At 38.7% G+C, this 24727-nt stretch overlaps 1 protein-coding gene across 3 annotated transcripts in view; it reads left to right on the forward strand.

The window, feature by feature from the left end:
* Positions 1–24727, forward strand: part of ADAMTSL3 (ADAMTS like 3) — a 174706-nt gene that overhangs the window by 91348 nt on the left and 58631 nt on the right. For all 3 annotated transcript variants that reach the window (XR_011338244.1, XM_069866435.1, XM_069866436.1), the window contains 4 exons: positions 7955–8081; positions 17530–17604; positions 22899–23056; positions 23992–24103. Coding sequence is in view for 2 of the 3 variants with exons in the window: in XM_069866435.1 (XP_069722536.1) it covers positions 7955–8081; positions 17530–17604; positions 22899–23056; positions 23992–24103 (472 nt within the window). In the remaining variant the exon portion in view is untranslated. The remainder of the gene's footprint in view (positions 1–7954; positions 8082–17529; positions 17605–22898; positions 23057–23991; positions 24104–24727) is intronic.

Consider the following 24727-nt stretch of genomic DNA (forward strand, 5'->3'; position numbering starts at 1 on the left):
GGCAGACTTGGCTGGACTCAGCCTGAAAAGCAGCAAAGTAAACTGATCCCACGTATTGGTTTCTTTTTTCAAAGCATTCTCAAAACCAAGAAGCCCAATGGGAGTTTGTGTCTTATCCTCTGAGTGTGCATATGTGTACTTTTTAAAACGGAGATGGTGTAGGAAAGGGTACTTTCTCCCCTACTGGGTGGTCCTATAATCTCTTAGCTGCTCTAGCATGTGACAGATCCTGTAGTAAGAGCTAAGTGCTTTGGAAACACTGTTTTATTTGATGGAAGTGGATTTACAGAATTGCGGAACGGTTTAGCCCCTTGCCTTCAGATATAATATGTTTGCATAAATATGTGGAAAGTCTTTTTTAGGAGCCCTTTAGTATGCGATGAACTTTATGCACTGTAATTTTTATCTTCTGGGGTTTTTTTATTGTTTTACATTCTTTACCTCTGTGTGGATGACTGGGGAATTTGAACATCATGGTGTGTTGCCTCATGTCCATCATTCTGACTTGTTTTATGCCTCTATTCTGAGGTTTGAATTTTGACATGCTTTGCCTTTACTGCCAATTTCTCATCTAGGAACAGCTCAGAATCACAGAAGAAATCTTCTTGCTTTCATCACCACTAATGTCCATTCAGTTTGGCGACTGGGATTGCTGCTTCACTTGCTGTGAAGTGATGGGCTGGGACATTTTGCTGTTACTCAGAGTACATGCTCAGGGTCCCTGAAGGGACTATATTCTGTTTATTAACATAGGCTGAAGCCCGTGTTAGCTTGTCTGGGCTGCCACTGACCTGCACTGACCTGACTGCAGAGATGTGAGAACCTATGCCACAATTAAGCCTTTGTTAGGCTGAGCTTAGATATAACTGAAGAATTATGAGACAGGACCATGCGAGGACAAAATCATGTCTCAGACTAAGTCACATCTTCAGTGAGGATTAGCCAGAGTTTGGAAGTGCTACTTGAAAGCTAATAATCTACACTGCTTTTAAAAGTATATTTTTTTTGTTTATAAATGGTGAAAGTGACTTTCTTAATTGGAGGGATGTTCTGGTATCTCTCCTTCTGCTTGTCAGAATGAATTACTTTTAGATGATGAGCATGGGAAAGAGACAGTGGGACGTTTTTCTTTATATTCTCTCCAAGGACATATCTTATCTGTGTAGAAATTAAGTGCAAGCTGAAATTATCACAAAGCAGCGGATGTGAGCAGAGAATGCAAAGTAAATGAATAGATGGACTTCGAGTGACAGCAGGGATTTACAGCAGGGCAAAGATAGATGGAAAATATTGACTAAGACTAAAGTAGATTTTCACATGACAGGTTTTATATTTATGGTTTTATTACCATAAATTTCCATAGCCGTATTTAAAATTTATTCTTTGTTGTATGGATGGAGACAGTCCTAACATCTGCCTGTGCTGTGGTTCTGTGCTAAGACAAGTAGAGCAGGATTAAAAGCAGCAAATATCTGACATTGATGCAGTAAGAACTGTGTACTGTGATAGTACATGCGACTGTGCAGTAAAATATACTCTTAATTTCTCTGAGGTTTGGATTTTGTGGTGTGTCTGTATCTGCAGAAATAGAAATCCTTCTCCTGTTAGCAAGACCCTGATTATTTTAATTTTCCCTATTGAGAGTGGTTCTAATATATTGCAGTAGAGATTTATCTTTTTAGTCATGTAAGCATTATTTTTCATTATTTTATTCTTTTACTACTAAGTGTTGAAATAAGAAGTGTCCTTTTTCAGTCAAGACACAAGCCTTAGAGAAGATATTTTTGCCAGGAATATTTCTGAGGTTATCTTGTTTTGTGCAGCACTGATAGCCTTTAGAAGTATGTAGCTGGCTTTATTCAATTTTTATCTTAGTTCAAATCCCTTGTAAGGCTGAAATAACTAGTTTGGTTAAAACAACTCAAGTAGTTTCATGCCAAGGCAATCACATAAGTGGATCTGTTTGGTGTAATCATCTACTTTCGTTCTAGATTTTTCACATCTTGACGAATTTCATAAGCAGTGAAAACTCAATTATTCTTAGTCCACATAGTCTTTGCTAGCCCTCAGCTGGTCAGTCTGACCACCACAAGATTCGCTTACTGAGATATTGCAATAACACATCTGTTGGTAGTCAATTTTAAAACAAAAACTACTGGGCAACATGGACTGAGATAATTACAGGCTGTTCAACCCTTTATGAAAAGGATCTTCTGTATAATAAGTGCAGTTCCTTGCTCAGCAGAAATATAGTGTTTTACATATTAAGCACATCGGGCACTCCTTGAATCATTTACTGTGTTTTCTGCTTTGGCTGAATTTCACTAAATGCCATCTGTGCGTTTGTGTTAAAATCCTACTAGCAATGTATTTTATAAACGCACACGATTGTGCATCCTTTGAAGTGGCCAGGCCAATGAAAACACACAGGTGTGAATGTGCTCAGAGCAGCCTTCATCTGCATTTCCCCAAACATTTGTGCTGGGGTTTGCCCAGCAACTGTAGAAGAATGGTAAGTATTAAGATGTTGTTGAATTGATTTTCTCTTTTCATTTTATTAAACCCAATCTCATTAATAAAGGACATTGCTCCCTGCCACTGAGCTGCCAGTCCCTCAAGTAAACATAGAACACTGAAAAATATAACTTATCATTTTAATGGAATAATTGATAGATGAGAATCTATATCAATCAAAAATTTATTAGTCAAAGTAAAAAACCATCCAGTGTTTAGCATGCACATTGCTGAATATTTCAATAGTCTGTCTGCTAAAGAGTTTAGTCTAAGACGCAGTAGGTAGACGAAGAATGGCACTAGTGCAACTTCAGTCTTAAAGTTTCATAGAATTTATGTCTCTGTCACAAATAAAACCAGGAGTGATTTACTCTTTTGTAGCCATTTCTATTAGAACTCAGCATATTTGTTTTTTCTGGCTGTACCTGAGCATCTGGCTCCACAGGACCATAGATGGGAGCGAGACCCTGTCTAAAAAGAAATACCATATATAATTATATGTATTACTGTGTATAATTTCATGCTTTTGATAGTAATAATGATACTCAACGCTTGAATAGCGCTTCTTATGCACAGATGTCTGCCTTTATTCAGGTTTCACTTATGTATTCTTCTTTTGTAGAGCATAGGTGTATCTTCAGGTTCTTTATTTGAAGTATATAATTGTGCACTATTAGCATCCCAGAAAGTTTTTTTTGCAATTGGAATTTAACATTTTTATAATTGACACTTCTGTGGAATGTGTTCTACAAAAAAAATGGTGTTGTATGTATTTTGAAAGAAAGTGCCTGCAGCTGGGCGTGAGTGGTCAGTTGAGAGAATAAAATAGTTAAGAAGATCTAAAGCAATGGTCTAACAATCCTGGTCCTGCATTGGACTCTACGTTGGCAATTTGAGTCCCTGTTTGTATTTCTGTATTAAGAGAAGACTCTGAAGAGGGCTTGAGATTTAATGGGTTTTTCACTACAAGGCTTTTTTTGCCATACTGGAATCTCAGTTAAGAATCTGTCACCTTCTAGTCTCGTCCATTTTCTCATCACAGTTAATTATAAATATCTCCTTAAAAAAGGAAGATCTGTGAATTTAACAAATTATATTTTGACTTCCATAAATTGGAGTTAACATGATATATTAATTTATTTAAGTCTAATTCCTCAGCTGAAACCCCACTAAGTGAATAAGAGCTAAAGATACAGCTGTGGGGCTTCTCAGTGATTTTTGGATTCGTACTTGCAAAAATATTTGTAAGGTTCCATAGTCATCTCTAACTTATCAGCACTAATTTCATTTTTCTTTCATCTGTATTACTATATTTTACACCCTGACCTTTTGCTGTTCCTTTGCCTTTCTGAACTTACAGGAACTATCCTAAGCATGCTAGAAAATATTTAACACCCGTCATTACTGTCTTTCACAATAGCACTGCCACACTAACAGATGAGCATTTCAGTTCACTGCTTAATCAAATGCTTTCTATCCTGGCTGCCTGTGAAAAAACAGTATTATTCCTTCTTATATTTATATTTTTTCTTGGAAGAACACAGCCAAATAACATATTCAGGTTGTGCCCTAACATAGTCATGGATTACACACCTGTTTCTGCAAATAATCCTGACGTATCCAAATTCATGGATGCGTCATCGTGACCAATTTATTAAATATACAAAACACTCATTTCCTCAATAGCCTTTTTATATTAAATTTCCATTGTATTGTTCATTTTTTACACATTGTTCAATATTCTCCCTGATGTCTGAGAAGCTCAAAACACAGTCATTACAATACTTGTACCATTTTTTTTTGAATGATGGTATTTATGGCTGCAGATTTATTAACTTTAGATAGAGTCCCAGTCCTTCCATTACACTGTTTGTATTATCACTTGTTTCACTGATGCAGCCTCTGTTAAATTCGCATAATATATTTATTTCTGACTATGTCCTAAAAACCTGCAGATGTTTTCCCAGTCTGCTTGTAATATTTATTGCTGATTCCCTTGCTCTGTAAACAAGAAGCAATGTGGGTTAAATTAACCTTAACCAATGTTTTAATTGTGAAAATCATCAGACCTCTTTACCTTGACGAGATGGTGTGTGAGCTGAGGAAGGCTGTTCCTATCTATCATTTGCTTGTCCTTGTTGCAGCTTTGCTTGCAAATACACGGGCACTCTCTTCAAAATGTTTTGTCAAACACTTTAGTTTTCTATTAGCTATTGGCAAAAGCATGGATACCTTAAATTCATAATATTTGGTGCCAAATACCGTATGTGTTCGAGGCCTGATATGCAAAGCTGTACCTTGAAGCTTCCTCTTATTTTACTGAGATCCGTGGCTGTCCAGCCTGTCTGAGAAATACTGCTTCCTATCAAGGGTTTGAAAATGGATAAAACAGACTAAACCTAGACAGTGAGGTTTGAAACACCCCCACCCCCAGCCTGACATTCACTCATTAAGATCCCAGGATATCAACACTTGTTGAGTTAGCGCTAAATTAAAATCTGCAGAATTTTTGGGTGCTTCATGTTAAAATCTGAAATGCTGTGCTCATTTCAGGCCTAACTTGTGATGCTAAATTGTCTTCTAATTTGTGTTCCACGATATCATTAATTAACACTCATGTTCATAACATTGATGCAAACATAATCTCAGGAGGAAATCCACAGAGGGTGAATGCATCTAGATGAACATCCCACCTTTGCTGTCAGGGGACCTGTAAAACCTTTCCCACATCCAAGTCCCTTGCAGCTAGCACCCCTGTTTTCTTTCTGTTGCATTTGTGTATTAATAAAAAATAAGCAATAATACTATATGAAACAGTCCTCTGTTGTGCGAATTATCTTTTTTCCTACACTCTGTGTTGGACACAATTGTGCTTTGTGCTAGCACAGTTCAATAATTTTTGTTATATGCAGTGAGTGTTTGTTTTCATAGTGACTGTGTAATAGCTCAGTATTTATGTTTATTATTATCAAGCTGAGCTTTAATGGGCTGATCTTGCAAATACTCTGCTCACCTTCCTCCCACCAAAGGCTTGCAGGATCTGTTGCCTACAAATACACAACAGTTCAAACTAGTAAAAGTAGATATTTCTCACACAGACCATCACAGTGTGCAGCTTAACTTTTCCTTTGAGAATTAATTGATGAGTGAGTAAACATTCATAATCTTTGGAAAATGAGATTACGTTATGAAATGGAAATGTGTTTGTGAGATCTGGGGAGGGATTACACTTCCTACAATTTACCTCCATGTACGAGTATTATCTGTATGTGAATAAGTGCAGGAGAAGCAGTAGGGAGCAATAAACACTTCAAAAATCTCCCCAAGAGGAATATAGAGTCTCTCAACTACTGCGTGGTCCCCTTCATTGCACCATCTGAATGCTTCAGAACTCTTAGTAGTTTTACTCTTGCAACATCCCTGTGAGGTGCGGAAATGCAGTTATACCCCTTTCACTGGTTATAATGAAAAAGCAAAGGAAGTTTTCAAAGGTTCAAAAAGAAGGTATGTTGTGGAGCTGGGAATTGTGGTGTTTTCATTAATTTTTCTATGCTAGTTGGTGACAAAATGGGAAGATAAGCTTAGAGCAACTTGTTTGGTGTTTTTTGTTATTTTCTAGCCATGTCAGCGATAAACCTAGGGCTAAAGTGAAAAAAATACCTTCAAGAAAATATATTATAATCATTAATCCAATCCTAAATTATAATAATGGATTTTCATATGTGTACATAGCTTCTGTGTAGTAAATAAGCACCTGTTCGAGATGGTCTGATTTGCCACATGAGTCTGTTAGGTCATTTGATATTCACAGCTGTTTTTGTTATCACTGAACATTAAATAATCTTATTTATCTTCTTATTTCTTTTTGAAATGAGTTCTTTGTTGGGCTACATAGGATGATGGTGTCCTTCAGTTTCAGGAATAAAAAAATTCCCGTTGCTAATGTTTTCTTCAGTAGATCTGAACCTTTTAGTATGGAAATGCCATTCAGTGCCTTGTATCACTCACCTGAAGCACCATAATGCCCTTCTGAGAGTGCAGGATATAAGGACTTGGGAAAATAAAGGAAAGGGGCAGGAGGGGGAGTTGGGTTTGCTTCGCTGCCTTTTCTATAGATGCAGGAAACTTAAAGACGACGTTTCTCTGTGTTTGGCAGCAGATATGCATGATTTGTGTGGGGGGGGTGTGTTAACTCGGAGACTGGAAGACCCAACCCTGCCTCTTATGTGCGGACTTGATCCTCACCTCTCCAAGGTGGTCACGTGTCAGTTTTGGCACAGCACAGATTCAGTGGACCTTGGCAGCGAAGAATGCCCCTTCCAAACAATTTTACATAGGAAGAGGAGTGTGCTGGCCAATTTCAGAATTTTGTAACTGTGAGTTTTCAGGGGACTTTCAATCTGTTTGTCAGTTTGGAGTTTGGTTAGATTTATCTGTCTACCACCAGTTAGCTGCATTTCTCAGAGATGTGTGAATATAAGAGGTTTATAAGTGGATTTGAGAAAACTTAAAGCTACAGATGAGCTTTTTGATCAGCATTTGGTACTTCCTGAATATTTTTTTTTACAAAATGGTGAAGGATAACATAGATGAGACCAAGTATTTATCTCCATTCCTGCAGGAAGATATTTTTAGTCATTGTTGTCTATTCTTTGCTTCCCATTCTCACTCCTATTATTCTTGCAGGGTGATTGATATGAAAAAAGTGAATACTGGGAAAAATATTTTCATTATAGTTTGGAGAGTTCTCAGTTGATTTTTAAAATATTTTGCTCTTGGAATTTTTGGCAGTGTTTGGGTGTTTTTATAATAATCATTGGAAAGTTTTATAGATCAGGTCTCATATCCAGAAACAACGACAATAAAATCAGAAGGTGAGAACTGAATCATCCAGGTTTCTTAAGAACCATTTACCAAACATATATGGGATTGACATTGATGCGAATGGCGAACAGGAGATCTACATGAATGCCAGTTAAATTTTGGATGGCCAAGACACTAGATAATTAGCACTGCCCACAGCTGCTTTTCTGTGAAGCTGAAGGCTGAGTGCCCTTTAAATAGTTAACTTGGGTTATTTCATTGCACTAATCCTTTCTTAAACAGAATTAAACAGGTGATGAAAAACAAATTGTAAATAACATAGTTGCGCCTTGTGTTGGAAATAATAATGCTCAATGGTATTCATTCACATAAACAGGGGAAAACTGATTTGTGTGTTTCCTATGCTTGAGAGCTTAATATATCAGTTGTTGTGGTTCATCATTAAAATCATGGAAATGACAGCGCACTTTTAAAATCCTAAATGGCAAGATATGCTTTGATAGAATGCGGCCAGCTCATAAAATCAAAAGGATAACATAATAAATAAAATTCCAGAAACCTGAGCATGTCTACTACAGCTTTGCCCTCCTTCTGACTGTGGTGTTGATGTTGGCAGGCAGTAGGCTGTGATCGACAACTTGGGAGCAATGCCAAGGAAGACAACTGTGGAATCTGTGCAGGAGATGGCTCAACATGCAGACTTGTGAGGGGACAAGCTAAGGCACATGTCTCACCAGAAAAAAGTAGGTTGCAAATTGATCTTATGATAATTTATTCTTGACTGTGTTTTCTGCTTGTATAATAACATGCATGCTGCAGAGTATTGACCTTTTAACTATATACTTGTTTGCAGTTTTCCAAAGCTACTTATTCTGAAGTCTGTGCAAGATTAGGCTATTGAAATTCCATGAGGGATACCACACGTTAGGGTATAGCTAGGAAAGAATGTGAGATATGCATTTTTTTAATAGAGCTACTCAATTAATTCGATCAGGAATAACCATCAAGATGCACATCTTATTTTAAAGGGTATCCTTATGTTGCAATATATGTGATGCTGAAGCAATGTTTTTAAATCATGGAAACATCTTATAGATGGTTTTATGGAAATTGTGGCTTTAGATTGAAAGTGCCTGGTTTTCAACTTAACTTTATCTTTTTTTTTTTTTTTTAAGTGTCTAAAGGTAGTTGAAAAAGCACAGGGTGAAAGAGAATAATAATTTCTTCTCTTTTTATGTGTGTTTGGCTCAAATTCTGTCATTCTTCCTCAAAATAATTGGCACTTTACTGTGAGTAACTCTGTAGATCTCAGTAGCAGTGAAAAGAAAGGAAGGATGTCTGAATTGGACCCTTTACTGGCTTCAGAAGAGTCTGACTGTTCACATCCAGGCAAAGTTTGTCACATAGAGACTTGCCACTGACACCTGTACTTTCCACCCTCATAGATGATGCCCCTGGTAATCTCACAATGTATGTCTCACGTTTATCACGTGAGATAGTTGCCTCACATCTATTTTTTTCTGGTTTTGGGCTCACAATGTGCATTTGGGAGAATGTAGATTAGTAACTTACGAAGTTTTTCATCCTGAAGCACTGAGCAAATGTCTTGGATGTTTATAATTAGCTGAAAAAGAGTTTTCGTGGAGGGCTGCTTTTTATTTACACAGAGCTCCTGGTCAGCACAGAAGTAAGTGCTTGTGAAGCAGTGAGACTGGATAATATTTTATATTATTACCGAGTTGTATTTGTTTTGTGTGTCTCTGTATAGCTAGCCATGTCTATATAGGGATATGTACACACAAAGTAGCTCTTTCCCTTTCTGCTGTGGATGCCAGCTGGAATAGAATGGAATTGCATTATCTAGTGGAATTTTACAGAAATAGAGATCATACTGGAGAAGGACAATACTCCCGGGGACATCTTATCTAGTTCTAGGGTAACCCAAAATAAACTTGTTGGGTTGGCAAATCTGGTTGAATAGGTCTCGATAAGGGAAATAAGAAGATTCACGTTTAATTGCTGCTTAATATGTAAGTACAGTCAAAATGGAGTGGCAAAGGGGACCTGGGTTTGCAGCTGTCATTTTGTGATGGAAAATGTTATTCTGGCACAGGTAAGAGCTGACTACAACTGGCATCGCTTGGTGGAAGGTCTCCCATTTCCTTGCCTAAGTTATGAAAAATTGCAGTGTTTCATTGTTTTCTCTGCCATAATTCAGTGGCTCTTCAAAAGTTCTTTAAAATTAAAGATGAAGAGAGACTTTTCTGGGGGAAGATGTCAGCTATGTCAAGTTTTGGTTTTACGTTGCACTGCAGTAAGCAATATGAATGAATTGCCATTCAAATAAGCAAAACAATATATGTGCTACTAAAGTCAGACATTTTGGTGATTTCTTAGTATTGTGGTAGTGCCAAAACTCTTTGGGGTCGATTGGTTCAACACTACAGAAGTTGTTACCTATAATCATACTCTGTGTGAATGAAATGTGGAAATAGTCATGCTTTCTTTGTACTAATGTATGAGTGAAAGGAGACGCGATATCTTTCAAACAGTCATTTGGAAACTTTCAAAGCTAGTGTTGAGAAGTAAAATATTGACATATGACAGACACGTATGTAAGAGGGAGCTTATAAGGTTGTGAGCAGGATGTAAATTTCCTTGTGTAATGAGACAAATTAAAGAATTGGAAGGAAAATAAGGGCCAAAGATTTTATTATGGGGAAAAAAAAAAAGGATCATAAGGGAAAACTGAAGTGCCTAGTTATCTTGGTCCTTAGTTTTAAATGAAAGAAATTTAGGCATTGATAGCAAAAGATCACTCCTAAAGGAAGCACTCTGCTTTATCATCTTTTTAAATATGTTTTTACATCAAATGAATGACTTCGACTGGAAAGCTAAACAGTACCGAAAGAAAGCTTACTGTTTTGCAAATATGAAACAAACTGTCATTTCAAAAGTTCTTTATTTTTTTCCACTAGCACGTAATTGCCTTTGAAAGACAAAGTAAGTTAGACTTCTGCCAGCAAGCTAGATTCTAACATTCTGGTAAAATGATTAAAGATTTGACTAACGATATTCAAACAAAAAGTGTAATATGTTGTAAAATGTACCATCCCATTGGGAAATGAGATATCATGGGCCTGATGTTTCTAGAACTAAATGCATGGAACTCCCATTAGCTCCACTGCACTTTGTGCACATGGAAAAAATGTAGGATTGGGCCCTGATGCCTGCTTTCCGCACCATTGTTGGCAAGGAATGGTGGGAAAGTGTTCTGGTCCTGATACCAAGGAAGAAAAAAAGATGCTGGTTCTGAAATTAGTAGGGAGTGAACTTGAAGGCACAAGCTTGTCCTGATCTGGTCTTATTTGATTCTCAAACTATTTAATACTTGCAAGTTTTACCTTTCTTAGGTTTTTGCTGAAAGCTTCATACAAATGTTTCAATGTTGATAGCTCCAAGTATTTTAATTTCTGCTTGCCATGAGTTTAATTTCCTGTGGCACTTGTGTAATTTACTGTTGGTCACTTATTGTCACGTGTTTGTATGTCATCATCTACAGGCGCACTTAACCAGAAACCTAATTGCACTTTGGTCATTTAAACAGAGGCGTCATCAAGGCTCCTTGTTCAGTATCATCAGGAAAGGTTATGGAGCAGGTTGTCTTGAGTGCCATCACACAGTATGTACAGGACGACCACGGGATTGGGCCAAGTTAGTGTGGATTTAGGAAAGGCAAGTCCTGCTTGAGCAACCTGTTCTCCTCCTATGACCGGGTGACCTGCTTAGTGGATGAGGGAAGGGCTGTGGATGTTGTCTACCTAGACTTCAGTAAAGCCTTTGACACCATTTCCCACATTTCTCATGGAGAAACTGGCTGCTGATGGCTTAGGCGGGTGTACTCTTTGCTGAATGAAAATCTGGCTGGATGGCTGGGACCAAAGAATTGTGAATGAAGTTCAATCCAGTTGGTGACTGGTCACAAATGGCATTCTCCAGGGCTCAGTGTCAGGGCCAGTTCTGTTTACTGTCTTTAGCAATGATCTAGACAGTGGGATTGGCAGCATCCTCGGGAGGTTAGCAGATGACACCAAGTTGGATGGAAGTGTTGATCTTCTTGAGGGAAGGAAGACGCTACAGAGGGACCTGGACAGGCTGGATTGATGGGCTGAGGCCAGCTGTATTGGGTTCAACTGTGCTAAATGCCAGGTCCTGCACCTGGGCCACAACAACCCCATGCAATTCTACAGGCTTTGCAAAGAGTGGCTGGAAGGCTGTCCGACAGAAAAGGACCTGAGGGTGTTGCTTGACAGCTGGCTGAACATGAGGCAGCAGTGGTACCAGGTGACCAAGAATGAGAAAATATCAGAAATAGCGTGGCCGGCAGGACTGGGGAAGTGATCATCCCCCCATACTCAGTGCTGGTGAGGCAACACCTTGAATACTGCGTTCATTTTTGAGCCCCTCACTACAAGAAAGACATTGAACTGTTGGAGTGTGTCCAGAGAAGGGCAACCAAGCTGGAGGAGGATCTGGAGCACGAGTCTGAGGAGGAGCGGATGAGGGAATTGTGGCTGTTTAGCCTGGAGAGGAGGAGGTTGAGGGGAGGCCTTATCAATCTCTGCAACTATCTGAAAGGAGGTTGTAGCAAGGTGGGTGCTGGTTTCCTCTCCCAAGCAACAAGTGCTAGGATGAGAGGAATTATCCTCAAGTTGTGCCAGGAGAGGCTCAGACTGGATATTAGGAAGTATTTCTTCATTGAAAAGGTTGTCAAATATTGGAGCAGGCTGCCCAGGGAATGGTGGAGTCACCATCCCCAGAGGTATTTACGACATGTACACGTGGTGTATAGGGACATGGTTTAGTGGTGGACTTGGCAGTGCTAGGTTAAGGTTCAGGCTGGATGATCTTAAAGTTCTTTTTCAGCCTAAACAATTCTATGATTCCATGATCAGCTGGCTCAGTTCTGTGACAACTTGCTATTTTGTATCTTTCCCCCCTCTTTGAAATCAATGTGCGTGGAATTAGTAACTCCCATTGTCAAGGTTGCTGATGTTTCACTTTATGTGAATGATTTTTTTTGCCAAAATTCAGCAGTTGGGTCAGAAACTTTTCATTCCAGGTGCTGGAGAAGATTCAGCCAAAAAAAAATCGGCATATTCCAAAGACACAGCAGAGAAAAACATGTTGTTTCCCACTGTCAAAACATTCCTGAAAAATTTCTTTAATATATCTTAACATCCCCCATTGTTGGACTTGATCATGGATCAGGGATTTGAAATTTGGCAGGCAGTAGTCTTATGGTCATAGACAAGTCTTTTGCAATATCTATGAACATCAACACATATTTTACTACAACTCTTCAAAAAAGAGAAAAAAACCATCATCCAACCTTTCCTTCAGGCTATATAGATACTTCTTGGATGTTAACAACTGATGTTTCTGAAAACTTGTCCTTTTAAGTGTTCTCTAGCTAGTTACATGTCCTAGCTGCAAACAGATCAGACGTGTGTAATCTCCTTAAAATAAATTAACATGTTGTTTTTCCAGAGGTAAGCTGTTAAAAAGTCTCTTTGAGGTTGCTCTTGCTTTCTGCTTTGCAGCAGTGTAGTACGGGCACCATGGATGAATTCTATGATGCCTCCTACCTCACGTTCAGGTATTACAGAAGAGATTCTATGAAAAGCTTCTGACTCTTCTGAGCTTCACTGTTATGGTTGGGGATGATGAGATTGCCTAAGGAGAGAGAAAGATGAGACTAGCTGTACAAGAAAAATTGACATTATGTTTATACAATGAAGGAAAGACAGATAGTACTGCCTATAGAGATACATTGGGTCAAGGAACAAGAGGAAGAGAAGGAGACTGAGATTAGATAAGAAATCTAGGTTGGGAGATGGAGTCAGAAACACTCAGAGAGGATGGGGAAAAGTCAGCTGTATGTTGAGGCAGAGGAGGGAATTGGGACTGGTTTGGCAGGAAAACTGTGTGGAGGCATAGAATGCCAACATATTAGCATTTCAGTTTGGATAAGGAGTATGTTTTTGAAGCAAATGTCATCATGGTTCTAACATACTGCTTATCGCTTCACATCATGGAGTGGTCTTGGAGAGCATAAACTGGATTTTTGGGGAATGAAGATAAATCGGAAGATAAGGCCCAGACAAGCACCTAATGTTCTCTAACAGCTACCAAATATGCAGTTCATGGGATCAGACTAGAGTTAGTTCAAAGTGAAGCAACTGCAATGTGTATAGGGTGAATGCTGGGTCTTTCAGTCTATGGATAAGTTTAGTTTGTTTTGTTTACTTTGGACTGTTATAGCTAGTATGAAGGCTCCTCCTTCATTTTGCTGATCTGTCTTCTCTTACTTAGAGAACTACCTGTGTTAGGACATTAGCTATTTCATTGTCTAGTTCGCACTACATTTTCTTGAGATCCATTCTCCCGATGGGAGATGCCACACCTTAGAAATACTCAACAATGCCAAGAAGTGGCACTCTCAGATGAAGAGGCAGGCTTGGGTCACAAGACCAGCAGGGATAGAAGTAGAGGAGTGGGAGAGTGAAGGACTTGGTGACAGAAAGGATGTGCCCATACAGATTTTGCAATGTAGCTTTTTAGGATCAAGATGCATAGCTTCTCTTTTCAGTAGCTCATACCTATCTAGTTCAGGTGTCTCTTAAACAGCACGTATTTGACTTTGCACAGATTCTTGTCATTAGGCAGATCAGCACGTGCCCCAGGAACAATATCTTCTGAAATTTTCTCATGTTAGAGTGCATGAAGGGAGCCACTGCAATAATATTCCAAACATTCTGAGCTTCTGTGTTCGCTTCTGCTTACAGTTGTTCCTAGACTATTGTTCTTTGCATACTGAGAGCACATAAGCCTTCGATCAGAACTGAAGGACATCAGACAAGTGCTGAGCAAATACATGGAAAGAAACAGTTTTTATAGGCCTGAAATAAACCTTCTGCCCTGCTGTAAGAGGTGAGAGGGGAAAAATCCCAACTGGCCCATATGTGAAACAGTAAATGGGTCCACCATGGCTCACATGGAAAAATAAATAAAACCTGCTGAATTGGATTGTGCTCAGGAATGTGGCTTCTTTATTTTGATCCTGGGGATTAGCTCCCAGTCTTACCATAGCAGGGAGTCTGATCTTGCTCTCATCGAAATCTAAATCCACATTAACACCATAGAAACAGGATCAACCCTTGCCATCTAAAGTAAAAGCCAATCGGGGGGCTTAATGAATAAGGCTGCATGTAGTGCGTGCGCACACAATCGCTGAGAGTCCCTGGGTAAGAGCAGAGAGCGCATCTCAAGCAGGTGCTGGAGAAAGATGACCCACATGGCCTCAGGAATTCTTGCAGTGGAAGCAGTGTTAGAACAGTGACTATCTCACTTGTTTCTCAGTTTTTAAGGTGAGATTTATGACTCTAAAATCATATTTTACACTCCAGTGTTTCTGGATGTTCCAGATAATTTTGAGGTTATTTGTTTTCAGTTTTAGACGAAGGTCGGCGATTAACTTTCAAAAATAAATAAATATTATAAGGGGAGATAATTGGGAATTGTAACTGTAGATTTGAGGCTAGCCATTTCCAGTATGTTTTTGTAAGAGTTCAGTGCTTTTAACAGTGTGGGTCCTACTGATTTAATGGGAAATGTACAGTATAACCATTTTTAAATAGGTTTACAGGGCCTTGTGTTCCTTTGAGTATATGAATTATATGCTTCAGTTGAGAACTGGAGAACTTTGGAATGTATAGTTTTGATGTCAGACCTGGACAATTGTAACTACTGTTTCAGAGGAAGCTAAAGCTGTCCTCAGGCAAAGGTGGAGTCCCTTAAGTCAGCTCTGTCCTGTTTTCTTCCAATTCCCCATCTCTACTCAGAATTCCAACCATCTCGCTTTTATTTTTCCCTATAATTTACTTCATTTCATGGAAGGACTGCCCTAGGTCATAATTCTCCGTCAGGTCACAAAAGTCTTCCTCTCTCAGTCTTCTTGACAGGCCTGTGGGGCTCCAGAGGTTGAACATTGCTGTGGTAGTGAACCTCGTTGTCTCCTCTAATGCAAATAAAATATTTTCTGGTAATATTGTCTCCACCGCGGAGAAACACCAAATTTAGCACCCCCGTGAGACTTTTGGACCATATCAGAGAGTGCTTCAGTGAGGGTGGAATGTCTGTAGTACTGCTAAAGGAATGTGAAGCATCCCGAAAAGGGATCAACAAGGCCTGCTGAGGCGAGCGGAGCTTGTGGTAAGGAGGTGGAGGAAACACAGCAGAACGACCCTGGTTGTTCTCAAGAGGAGCAGTCCTACACATCTCTGCACATCTGCAAATCCTGGCCTCATCTGTTCAGTGTGGAGTGCCCTTGGTTCTGCTTCAAAACGGCAGTATTCATAACTGGTCATAATCAGACTCTTATTTGAGGTTTTCTGCTGTAACTCCTGGTTGATTGTCAAGACGGGATACAATTCCTGACCAAGTAGGGACTGATGGGCCCCTCAAACCTTCTTTCCTTCGAAGTTGTAGAGCACGTATGAATTCAGTAGTTATTTCCTTACTTTAAAGATATACACATCCACTACCTTCTGGCTATCTTTAGCAATCCGTCTGATGAAAAACCAAGATGCAAAAAGATATTAAGTGGTTCAGTAGTTAATGTTTTTTCCAGGGCTCCTTAGCTTATATTATTGTTCTTACTGTAGTATTTTGCGCTCTGGTGGAATACCCAAGTATGAAATTAATAAAGATCATATTTTATTACATCCAAAATAAATTGTTATATTTAAATGACCTTCCTAGAAATTGGTGATATAAAAACTGTAACATAAGAAGGTGTTTATTTCAGAAAAAATAATTGCAGTATTTGCTTGAAGTATGCTGAATGTTTGGCAGGATTTCATACTTATGCTAAGGAGATGTAAACCAGAAGCTGATAATTTAGCATCTACTATAAAATGGTCTGGTTTAAAGTGGAAAGAAACATTCTTCAACTATTTTTTAGTTAAAGCTAAACTCAAATAGTCTTCTCCTAAACATTGTACGAGTAATTCTGGACCAAATGTATCGCGGACATTCAACTCATTACATTTTGAATCTACAAAATGAACTTCGTCTCCAGCAGTCCCTCAATATATGTTAATGCCATCGCTGAACAGAGCATCCTCTGTGGGGTGTACCTGCAATGGGCCATGTTTGCAGGTCTGGCTTCGAAGACAATTTGTAGTTGGGCCGTGATGGAAATGGAAGACAGAATACTGGTACTTCATTGCTTGGACGCTTCTCTCATCCATTCGTGGATATCCCTGCTGTGCACTGTGCATACCCTTGTCTGAAAGCACTGCTGTTGTTGGCATAAAACACTCTGGTCTGTTGATTTGACTGTTAACTCAGTTTTCTTGGGCAAATCATGGTTTCCTACATTTGAAATGGAAAGTAATAACTTTCTACCTTTGTAAAATGCACTGAAGTAAGTGTGTTGTGCATTTATATATGAAGAGGCCGTTCAGGCAGCCAAAAGCTGTTTTGTATTGACATGTCCTATTCAGGGTTGGTTGGGTTTATAGTTAATCTTAAATTGAGGGTCTTACTGGAAGGAATGATCTTATATGGTAAGTTAGATGCAGACACTGTTATAACATATACATTATATCTAGTATATATTTGCTCTTAACTGGTCTGTAATTGGTTAAAGGTTAGTGTTAAGTAGATGATTTATTTCCTCTAAGTCCTGCCACTTATTAAAGTTGTGACCTGCAGCAGGAAATGAGGTGTGGGCAAAATGAGACTGAACAGCTGCAGATTTTTGTAAGGGGGAAGTACTACTTAGCAGATTCCTTATGTCAATTCAGTGATTAGGAGATAAAACTAGGACAACAGAGTGCAAATATGTTCCTAATACACTACTGACATTTCAGTTGTTTTTGTTAATAGCAAATAATTTTCCAATAGTGAGAAAGATTTATAAGTCCATTCATAGGTCGATAGTTGCATAGCATAGCAAAAAGACTCAGTATGTTGTACTTAATAAAACAATGTGTCATTATTTTTAATATAAAAATTGTGAAACCTGTGTGTTTTAGACACACTTGACAGTTTTCAGTCTAGTTACGTGATGTTCAAATTCCCTGATGCAAGACAACTTCTAAAGCAGTTCTTTAATTTTCCTAGGGGAAGAAACCGTGATTGCTGTACCGCATGGGAGTCGCAGTGTGAGAATTACCCTAAAAGGACCAGCACACCTTGGTATGACTAAGCTGTTTTATGTATTCATTCATAGGCAGAAGATAAAACCACAACTTTGTATCTGAACTCATCCAAACTTTGGGAATATGGGTAAGATCATGACCTTCCCATCTTTAAAATCCAGCCTGGACGCAGTCCTACAGAACACTGGAAGTCCAGTTAGTAAAAAGGAACAGTGTACATGCTGATGGTTTCTGAAGTTATTTAAAACAAGTAATTCTTATATAAGATAGCTAAACTATGGTATAATCTTATACATGCAGATGATTGTCAAATGTACTTTCAAGGAGTTATGTGTGGGATCAGTAGCACTGATATAACCAAGCCCCAGATTTCTGTTGAAGAATCTGAGGCAGTGTAAATAGTTCAGCTGAAGTCACACTTGGACAGTAAGCAATGCTCAAGCAAAAGTCATCTAGTTGGAAAAAACAGGTAAGGTAAACAAAAAATAAACTACACGAGTCCTGTTCCCCTGTGATACTTTTGGTCATTACTTGCTACCTATGAGGAACAGCTTGTTATTCTGTTAGGTATTAGATGTACTTTACATAAAGAAGTAATAATTTCAAAAATAAGTGCGACTGTGAAACCAAGCAATGAAATAAACACTTTGAGCAATTTTTTTATTAATAAAAGTGGAAGACTTAGTCTGAACCATAGAAATATAAAGGAATTCTACTGCTTTGAGATATGTACATAGAAGACAGAAATGCATTTTATTTGATAATTGCTCATCTCTCCATTTGTTTTGAAGAATATATTGTCATTTTCTTTCAGAGAAGAAATTCAGTAAGACTTTTGCTTTAGAGCAGCTCCAGGGTAGCAATAGCTTCAAGGTATAACACTGATATCAACAATATACGAAGCTGAACTTATTATGAAATAAACAGGTGGATAACGTAAAACTGTTTCAAGAGATGTATGAAGGAGTGATTCTGACCAGTTCAGGTCAGAACTCTTGGTCTTTCTTAAGTGGTTCTGCAGAAGGAAGTTGTTGCTTCAGCTTCATATGAGGAAAAAGTACTAAATTCAGTGGCTCCTGGGGGATTTCTGGAAAGCTCCTGAGGAATGCAGCAGCAACTTGGTAACTAAGTACAGAGTGCTCCTGGCTTCCTACCCAGGGTAGGAACACAGCTCCGTAAAGGAGCTGTGGCTTGGCATTACCTTTGTTCGCTAGTTCTCTAGCTGGATGAGAATTGTGAAATGTTCCTTTAACCACTTCCCCCAGCACATCTGTTTGCAAATCTGTGAGGATTTAGAGATATGTTACCTAAAATATTTAAAATGAGGGAGGTGAAAAAACAAGTGAGAGATGGTGTAGGGAGGGAGGTAGAAATTGTTCCTGGCGTCATAGCCAGATCTTCAAGAAACAGTGTTCTAGGGGACGTGCTTTGGGACAATTTGCTTCTCTGCCTTTCTGACTGTATGTATGTTTGTGGGTGTTTGTCACTTAACAGAAAACAGCAAGTGATCTTCGGTCTGCAACTTCATTGACTTCTGTGTGGATGTGCTGGCATAATTAAAGGCAGAATTTCAGTTATTCACGTGTAATCACAGGCTTCATTTGTCAGTCACATTCTTCCGGGCACATGAGGAGGTGAATTTAACTGGTGGAGCAGGGACTACTTGCTGTAGAACTCATACTGCCTCCTGTTGCCAGTATATATCTGCTCTTCAAGTAAAGTCAGCAGCAGTAGTGAACACTTGAAAAGTGCTATGGAGTGTCTGGCACTTTTCCCTTTATCTTGTGTTCTTTTGTGCTTCATCCTGGGCTTTATGATCTGCTCTCGTTCCAGGGAAACACAGCTGCTAGATTAATCAAAAATGGAAATGTGGTTGGAGATGTAGTGCCTAACAGATTAGAAACAAATAAATGCCCTGAACATTGTTTTACAATCAGCAGCTTAGTGTTTTAGGGAAGGCTGTGTTTCTTTGCAGCTGGCAAGAATAAGTATTTTGTTTGTGCTTTTGGACCCTTTAAGTCAGGCAGCAGATTCATCAGAAAGCAAAGGTGTTACTTTGGGGTTTTTACAAAGAGGTCCCGCTTGTACTTACATACAAGATGTTGCCTCAATTTTGTGAATGATTTGATGGAAAATAACCAAATAGTTAAGTACAAAAATGGTTATGTATAAAATGTTTCTTTGTGTTGCTTTTGTTTTTGATTTGAACTGTATTATGACTTCTCTAGAAGGTTTTTTAAAGAGCATTGGAATCAAAAGACTGAAAGTTCCCTGAAGTTAATCCTCCAGCAGAAGAAATAGGGAAACCAGAAGCTAATATTTTTACAAGTGGCTAGTGCTAGATAACTGAGTTCATGAACTGAGAGAGGTTAAACTTCACTGAAAGGCACCAAAATTCTTTTTTCCCTTTTTGTCGATTTCTTCTCCACTTGCAGTGATTTGCATTACTTGGCAGTGTTCAGCCGTACATCTATGCCCTGCGCTGTCTTTTGACGGAGGCTAAGAGGAAGACAGTGTTGCCTGCATTTTGAAAAGAATGTCTGTGTTATATTGGGCCCCTGTCTTGTGTTATCTACAAATAAATTGAATGGAAAAGAAAGAGCTTTTGAGTAGCAATGCGATTTCCTCCTTCTTGTGCTGGGAGCAGGAGCCGATTTCCCTGGGAATTCTTCCATGCCTCCTTCTGCAATGAGGTATCTGCAGTAGATTCCTCATGCCATGCTGCCGTACTCCTGCCTGCCACTAACAGTAGGGGAGGCTTTTGCAGTGGATCCTCCATCCGCGGCTGGACAAAGCATTTCTTTTTATCAAGGCAAAGGAAGTAACAGAAAGACAGTCGCAGGTCTTCAGCACCAGTGGCTGTCTTGTTAGGCACAGGAACAGGTGAGCACTCAAGAGAATTCCTGTCCTTATGACTCTGCACATCTGGAGTCCTAAAGACTCATCAAGGAAATATTTTCTTAACTTAGTATGGGGAAGCTTACTTCTGGAATGAAACTTCCCACCCCTTCAGGATTACAAAGCCCTATAGAATGAATAAAAGTTTGGTGAATTCTTTTCTAAACCTTGCCTGTAAGCCAGCTGATGAAACCTTTGTTCCCAGTTATTGCTATGAAAGCAATTAAGTGGGTTTTGGGAGGAAGTGCTCCCTAATAAGAATTATTATATTATGTATGCGTTGCATATATTAGATGCTTGGTTGCACTCTGCTGTAGAAGCCTATAATGACAAGCACTACATACTACTAAGCAGGAATATATTGCACCAGAGGTTATCTGTTGTGCTGTGGAATAGCTCTTTGTCTCCCTGTGTGTGACACACTTCTGGGAAATTCTGAGCAGCTGATCTAAGCTTCACTGACATGACCTGCACAGCTACAGGCCATCGCTCTATAGCTGGACCTCGCAAATGAACACATGCTTTGCATTCATATCTGGTGTTGTTCCATCATAAATGTGTGTCAGCTCTTAGTGAGTTACCATGTTGTTGGTTGCTTAAAAATATTCTTAGTTTCTGCTTAGAAAAACATAAAGAATATTTTTTAATTAAGAAAACTAGCATGGAAACTTAAAAGTAACAGATTTCAGGCCACTAAATTAATGTCTTTTGCATCTTTTTGCAGCAGGCAAATGTCTTGCTTTGCCATCCTAAATGCTAGTTTCAAAGGTATCCTGTGGTCCTAGAGGATCCTGCTGACTTTATGAGGAGTTGGTAGTACTTGAGATTTTCTGATTTGACTCTTGATCAACAAAATGACAGAGTAACAGGCATCATGTGTCAATACTTAGTGTTAAGGAGTGTAAGTTTGGTGTCAAGGCTGAAAGAAGCTTCATGCAGGAATACTGAGTTCCAGATATTTAGAAGTTTAATTTATAATGCAGTCAGGAGAAAAAAACTTCCATAGAAGTTAAAACCAAAAACATATAGTGATCATCAAAATACTTGTTGCTTTTTTTGTGCTTATATCTAGTTGTTCCTAAGGAATTGTGTTGGACAATGGAACGCTTTGATTCCCAGAGATTTATTTTTTCTCTTTCACAAAATGCTTTCGATTCACTGCTAGACTTCTACTCTGTGATCAACATAAAGTCATTTCCTGGAAACATATCCTTACTTAAACTTCCTTCCAGCCATGTATGTGTCCTTTGTTTTTACCTATGAGCAGAGTGGAACCTAATCCTTAGAAACCTGGCATAATGATGGTACTTTTTGAAGAAGGTTAATTTCGTCTAGGATTTTTTCACTCTCTCTGCTGAGGATGCTCCAGAATGCATTTGTATTTTAAAAGCTCTTAGGGAAGAAAACAGTAACAATGTACCTGCAGCGTTCAGAATATATTTTCAGTGCAGGTAAAACCAGCTGCTCTTAACCTAAATTATCTAGCCTGTATTACGTAACTCTGTTTAAAGTTCCAAAAAAGGCAAGGTGGTTGGAGAAAGAGGATATTTTTAGCTTGTCAAAAGGTTCTTTTTAGCTACTCTTGAGCTCATGTGAGATTCATGCCTCTCTCATGTACTGGCCTGATAGATTGTAACCAGACCAGCATATTTGGAGTCATGCATCTTACTGTGCCCACACACGGTATTATTCGGAGCTCAAAATTGTATCTTCATCATGACTATCTTCCCTTCGCTTTATCCACTTATAGTTCAGTCGGTTTTCTGGAATTGTTTAAATCCTAAAATGCTTCATCTGTCTTCTGGAGGTTGTGGGCTGTTAGTTCAATTTGTTTCCAAGGAATGCAGAACAGCTCAAAAAGGGTTTTCAACACCACCTGTTCTGAGAAAGGGACACCCCTCAGACAGTGCTGCAGCTACCCGCCTCCTGGCTGTGCTCACATGGGAAGTATTAAAAGTTGATTTAATGACCTCTGCAATGGGTAGAGTGATACAGGTAAAGAGGTGAGCGTTTGGTGAGTTTGACGTGATTCAGGCTTCTCTGGAGACTGCAGACATTGCTAGACTTTTGAGCCGCGTGGAATTGTGAGTTACTTTTCTGGGTATTGATTGTATCTGTTTTGTGAGTTTCTTTCAGCTTGTCCTGCTGAATCTATTGCTTTATAACTATATAGAGCGCTTGGTGTAGGAAAAACTGTCTCAGAAGTGCTTCTGGTATGAGAGAATAGTGTGTTCAGGCAGATATTCCTGTGCTGGCATGTCATGCAATTATGTATCAGCCTAGAGACTTAATGTTCTCACAGATATTGTGGGTTTTTTTAATGCACGTATACTGCTGCCACTTGCAAAACAAAGTTGTAAGCATTACTTTGACTTCCTTGAAAACAAAAAAAATATCCAGTTGAAGTTTCCTAATGGCATGTTTTTTCTCTAGTCATAGAGTCAAAGACACTACAAGGAGACAAGGGAGAGCACAGTTTTGATGCTTCTGGAACGTTTGTCATAGAAAATACAACTGTTGAATTTCAGAAGAGTACGGACAAAGAAATAATAAAGATACAGGGACCTCTTGGAGCAGATTTCATTATCAAGGTGGGCTGTGTATTTGTGCGGATCCACTAAGATATTGCAAGTACATGCAACAGAGTAGGTGGCTGTCCATGAGGCTATAGCAATACAAGAAAATCTTTTAGCTAGCAAATATAGAATCCTAATTATAGTCCAGAGGTAGTTTATACTAAGTATATCCAAATAAATTCATATATTACAAGGCTAATGTCGTTGCTGTGGTGGAATGTTCTACAGGGTCTTTAATGGTAAAAATGGCTGGGACTTTTGTTTTAAGTATTACTGAAAGAATAACAGAATGGAGCTGTGCAGTGGATTGGTGTTAATCCAATTGAAGACTGCCACCTACTGAATCTCCCTTAGACATTGCAAATCCAGCTACTGACCGTTTCTAATAATTTGAAGATTCTCTTCTACCCAGACCACATACCAATTGCTTGTACCCTACATGCAGATATTTATGTGTAGAAACATATTAATATTTGGTTGCCAAAGGAAGATAGCCATGCAGTTTTCCATTGAAAGTGACAGTTACTTCAATATTATCACACCACTTGGCCTTATCTGTTGCATTGTAGAAACAGACTTGCAGTAGTGTTTATTTTGCATTTGCAGTATCGCATGTGCAGTTAGGCTTGCCTGTGCTTAGATCAATTATTGACTTCCTTCACCAGCAAATTCTTAAAATTTTGATAATAAAGAGATGAGGCAGAATATAGTCAGGAACCGTGCCAATCCAGTATCGATAATCAAATAGTCATGTTAGTACCCTGAATAATTTGGAAAATATAGCAACATACAAGTGCTTGATTATTGGAAACTTCAATTTAATTGTTACGCTTGAGTGGTTTTATGGCTGTTATATTGCTGTCTGCACTGTTAGTATGTATGAATTATGTTTTAAAATTACACGAACAGTGGAGTTCATTATACACGTGTTGTAATGGAAATTTCTTCAGACCAGATACTCTGGATCAAAAGAGAGTGTGGTTCAGTTCTTTTTTTATCAACCCATCAGTCATCAGTGGAGACAAACAGAATTCTTCCCCTGCACAGTGACATGTGGAGGAGGTAAGTAATGACAATATTTCAGCTAAAGATTTAAAGTGGCTGATTTAAAACCTTTATTCTGGATCTTTGTTGATGAGATGTTTGTTTCTTTGCACACTGGTGGTTATTCAGAAAAATAAGTAACAGAGTAGCAGGTAAGGTGGTTGATTACATTAGTATGTGCATAATTACTTTTATATTACTGGAAGTCATGTTCTTTCATAAGGAATGGTTGTTTGAGTAAGAACTTTGACTAAGAAATTAAGATAAGACATTCAAAGTGGTAGATAAAATTCATAAAGGATATTTTGGGACAGTTAACTGAGAAATACCAAGAGATTTTAAAATAAGGATAACCAAGAAATGAAGGTCTTTCTGGCCACAGTAGTAGACATGAGGGAGAGTTTTGGAACACTTAGTTTAGAAATTAGTTAAAGAAAAATGAAAAAAAAAGCAGAACAAGTAAATAGAATTGAAGGAACCATTACTATCAGTACCTGTGGCTGTCTGATCCTAGACACTTAGTCTTGATAGTAGATAGAGCATCAGGTAATGTGTCGTATTGTCTGCTCCTGGCTTAAACACTACAGTTTATACAGTGGTTAGACAGAGGGCAGCTCAGCTCTGCTGCTGCTCATCCAGCCC

This window comes from Phaenicophaeus curvirostris, chromosome 12 (assembly GCF_032191515.1).
Source record: "Phaenicophaeus curvirostris isolate KB17595 chromosome 12, BPBGC_Pcur_1.0, whole genome shotgun sequence".
Lineage (NCBI taxonomy): Eukaryota > Metazoa > Chordata > Aves > Cuculiformes > Cuculidae > Phaenicophaeus > Phaenicophaeus curvirostris.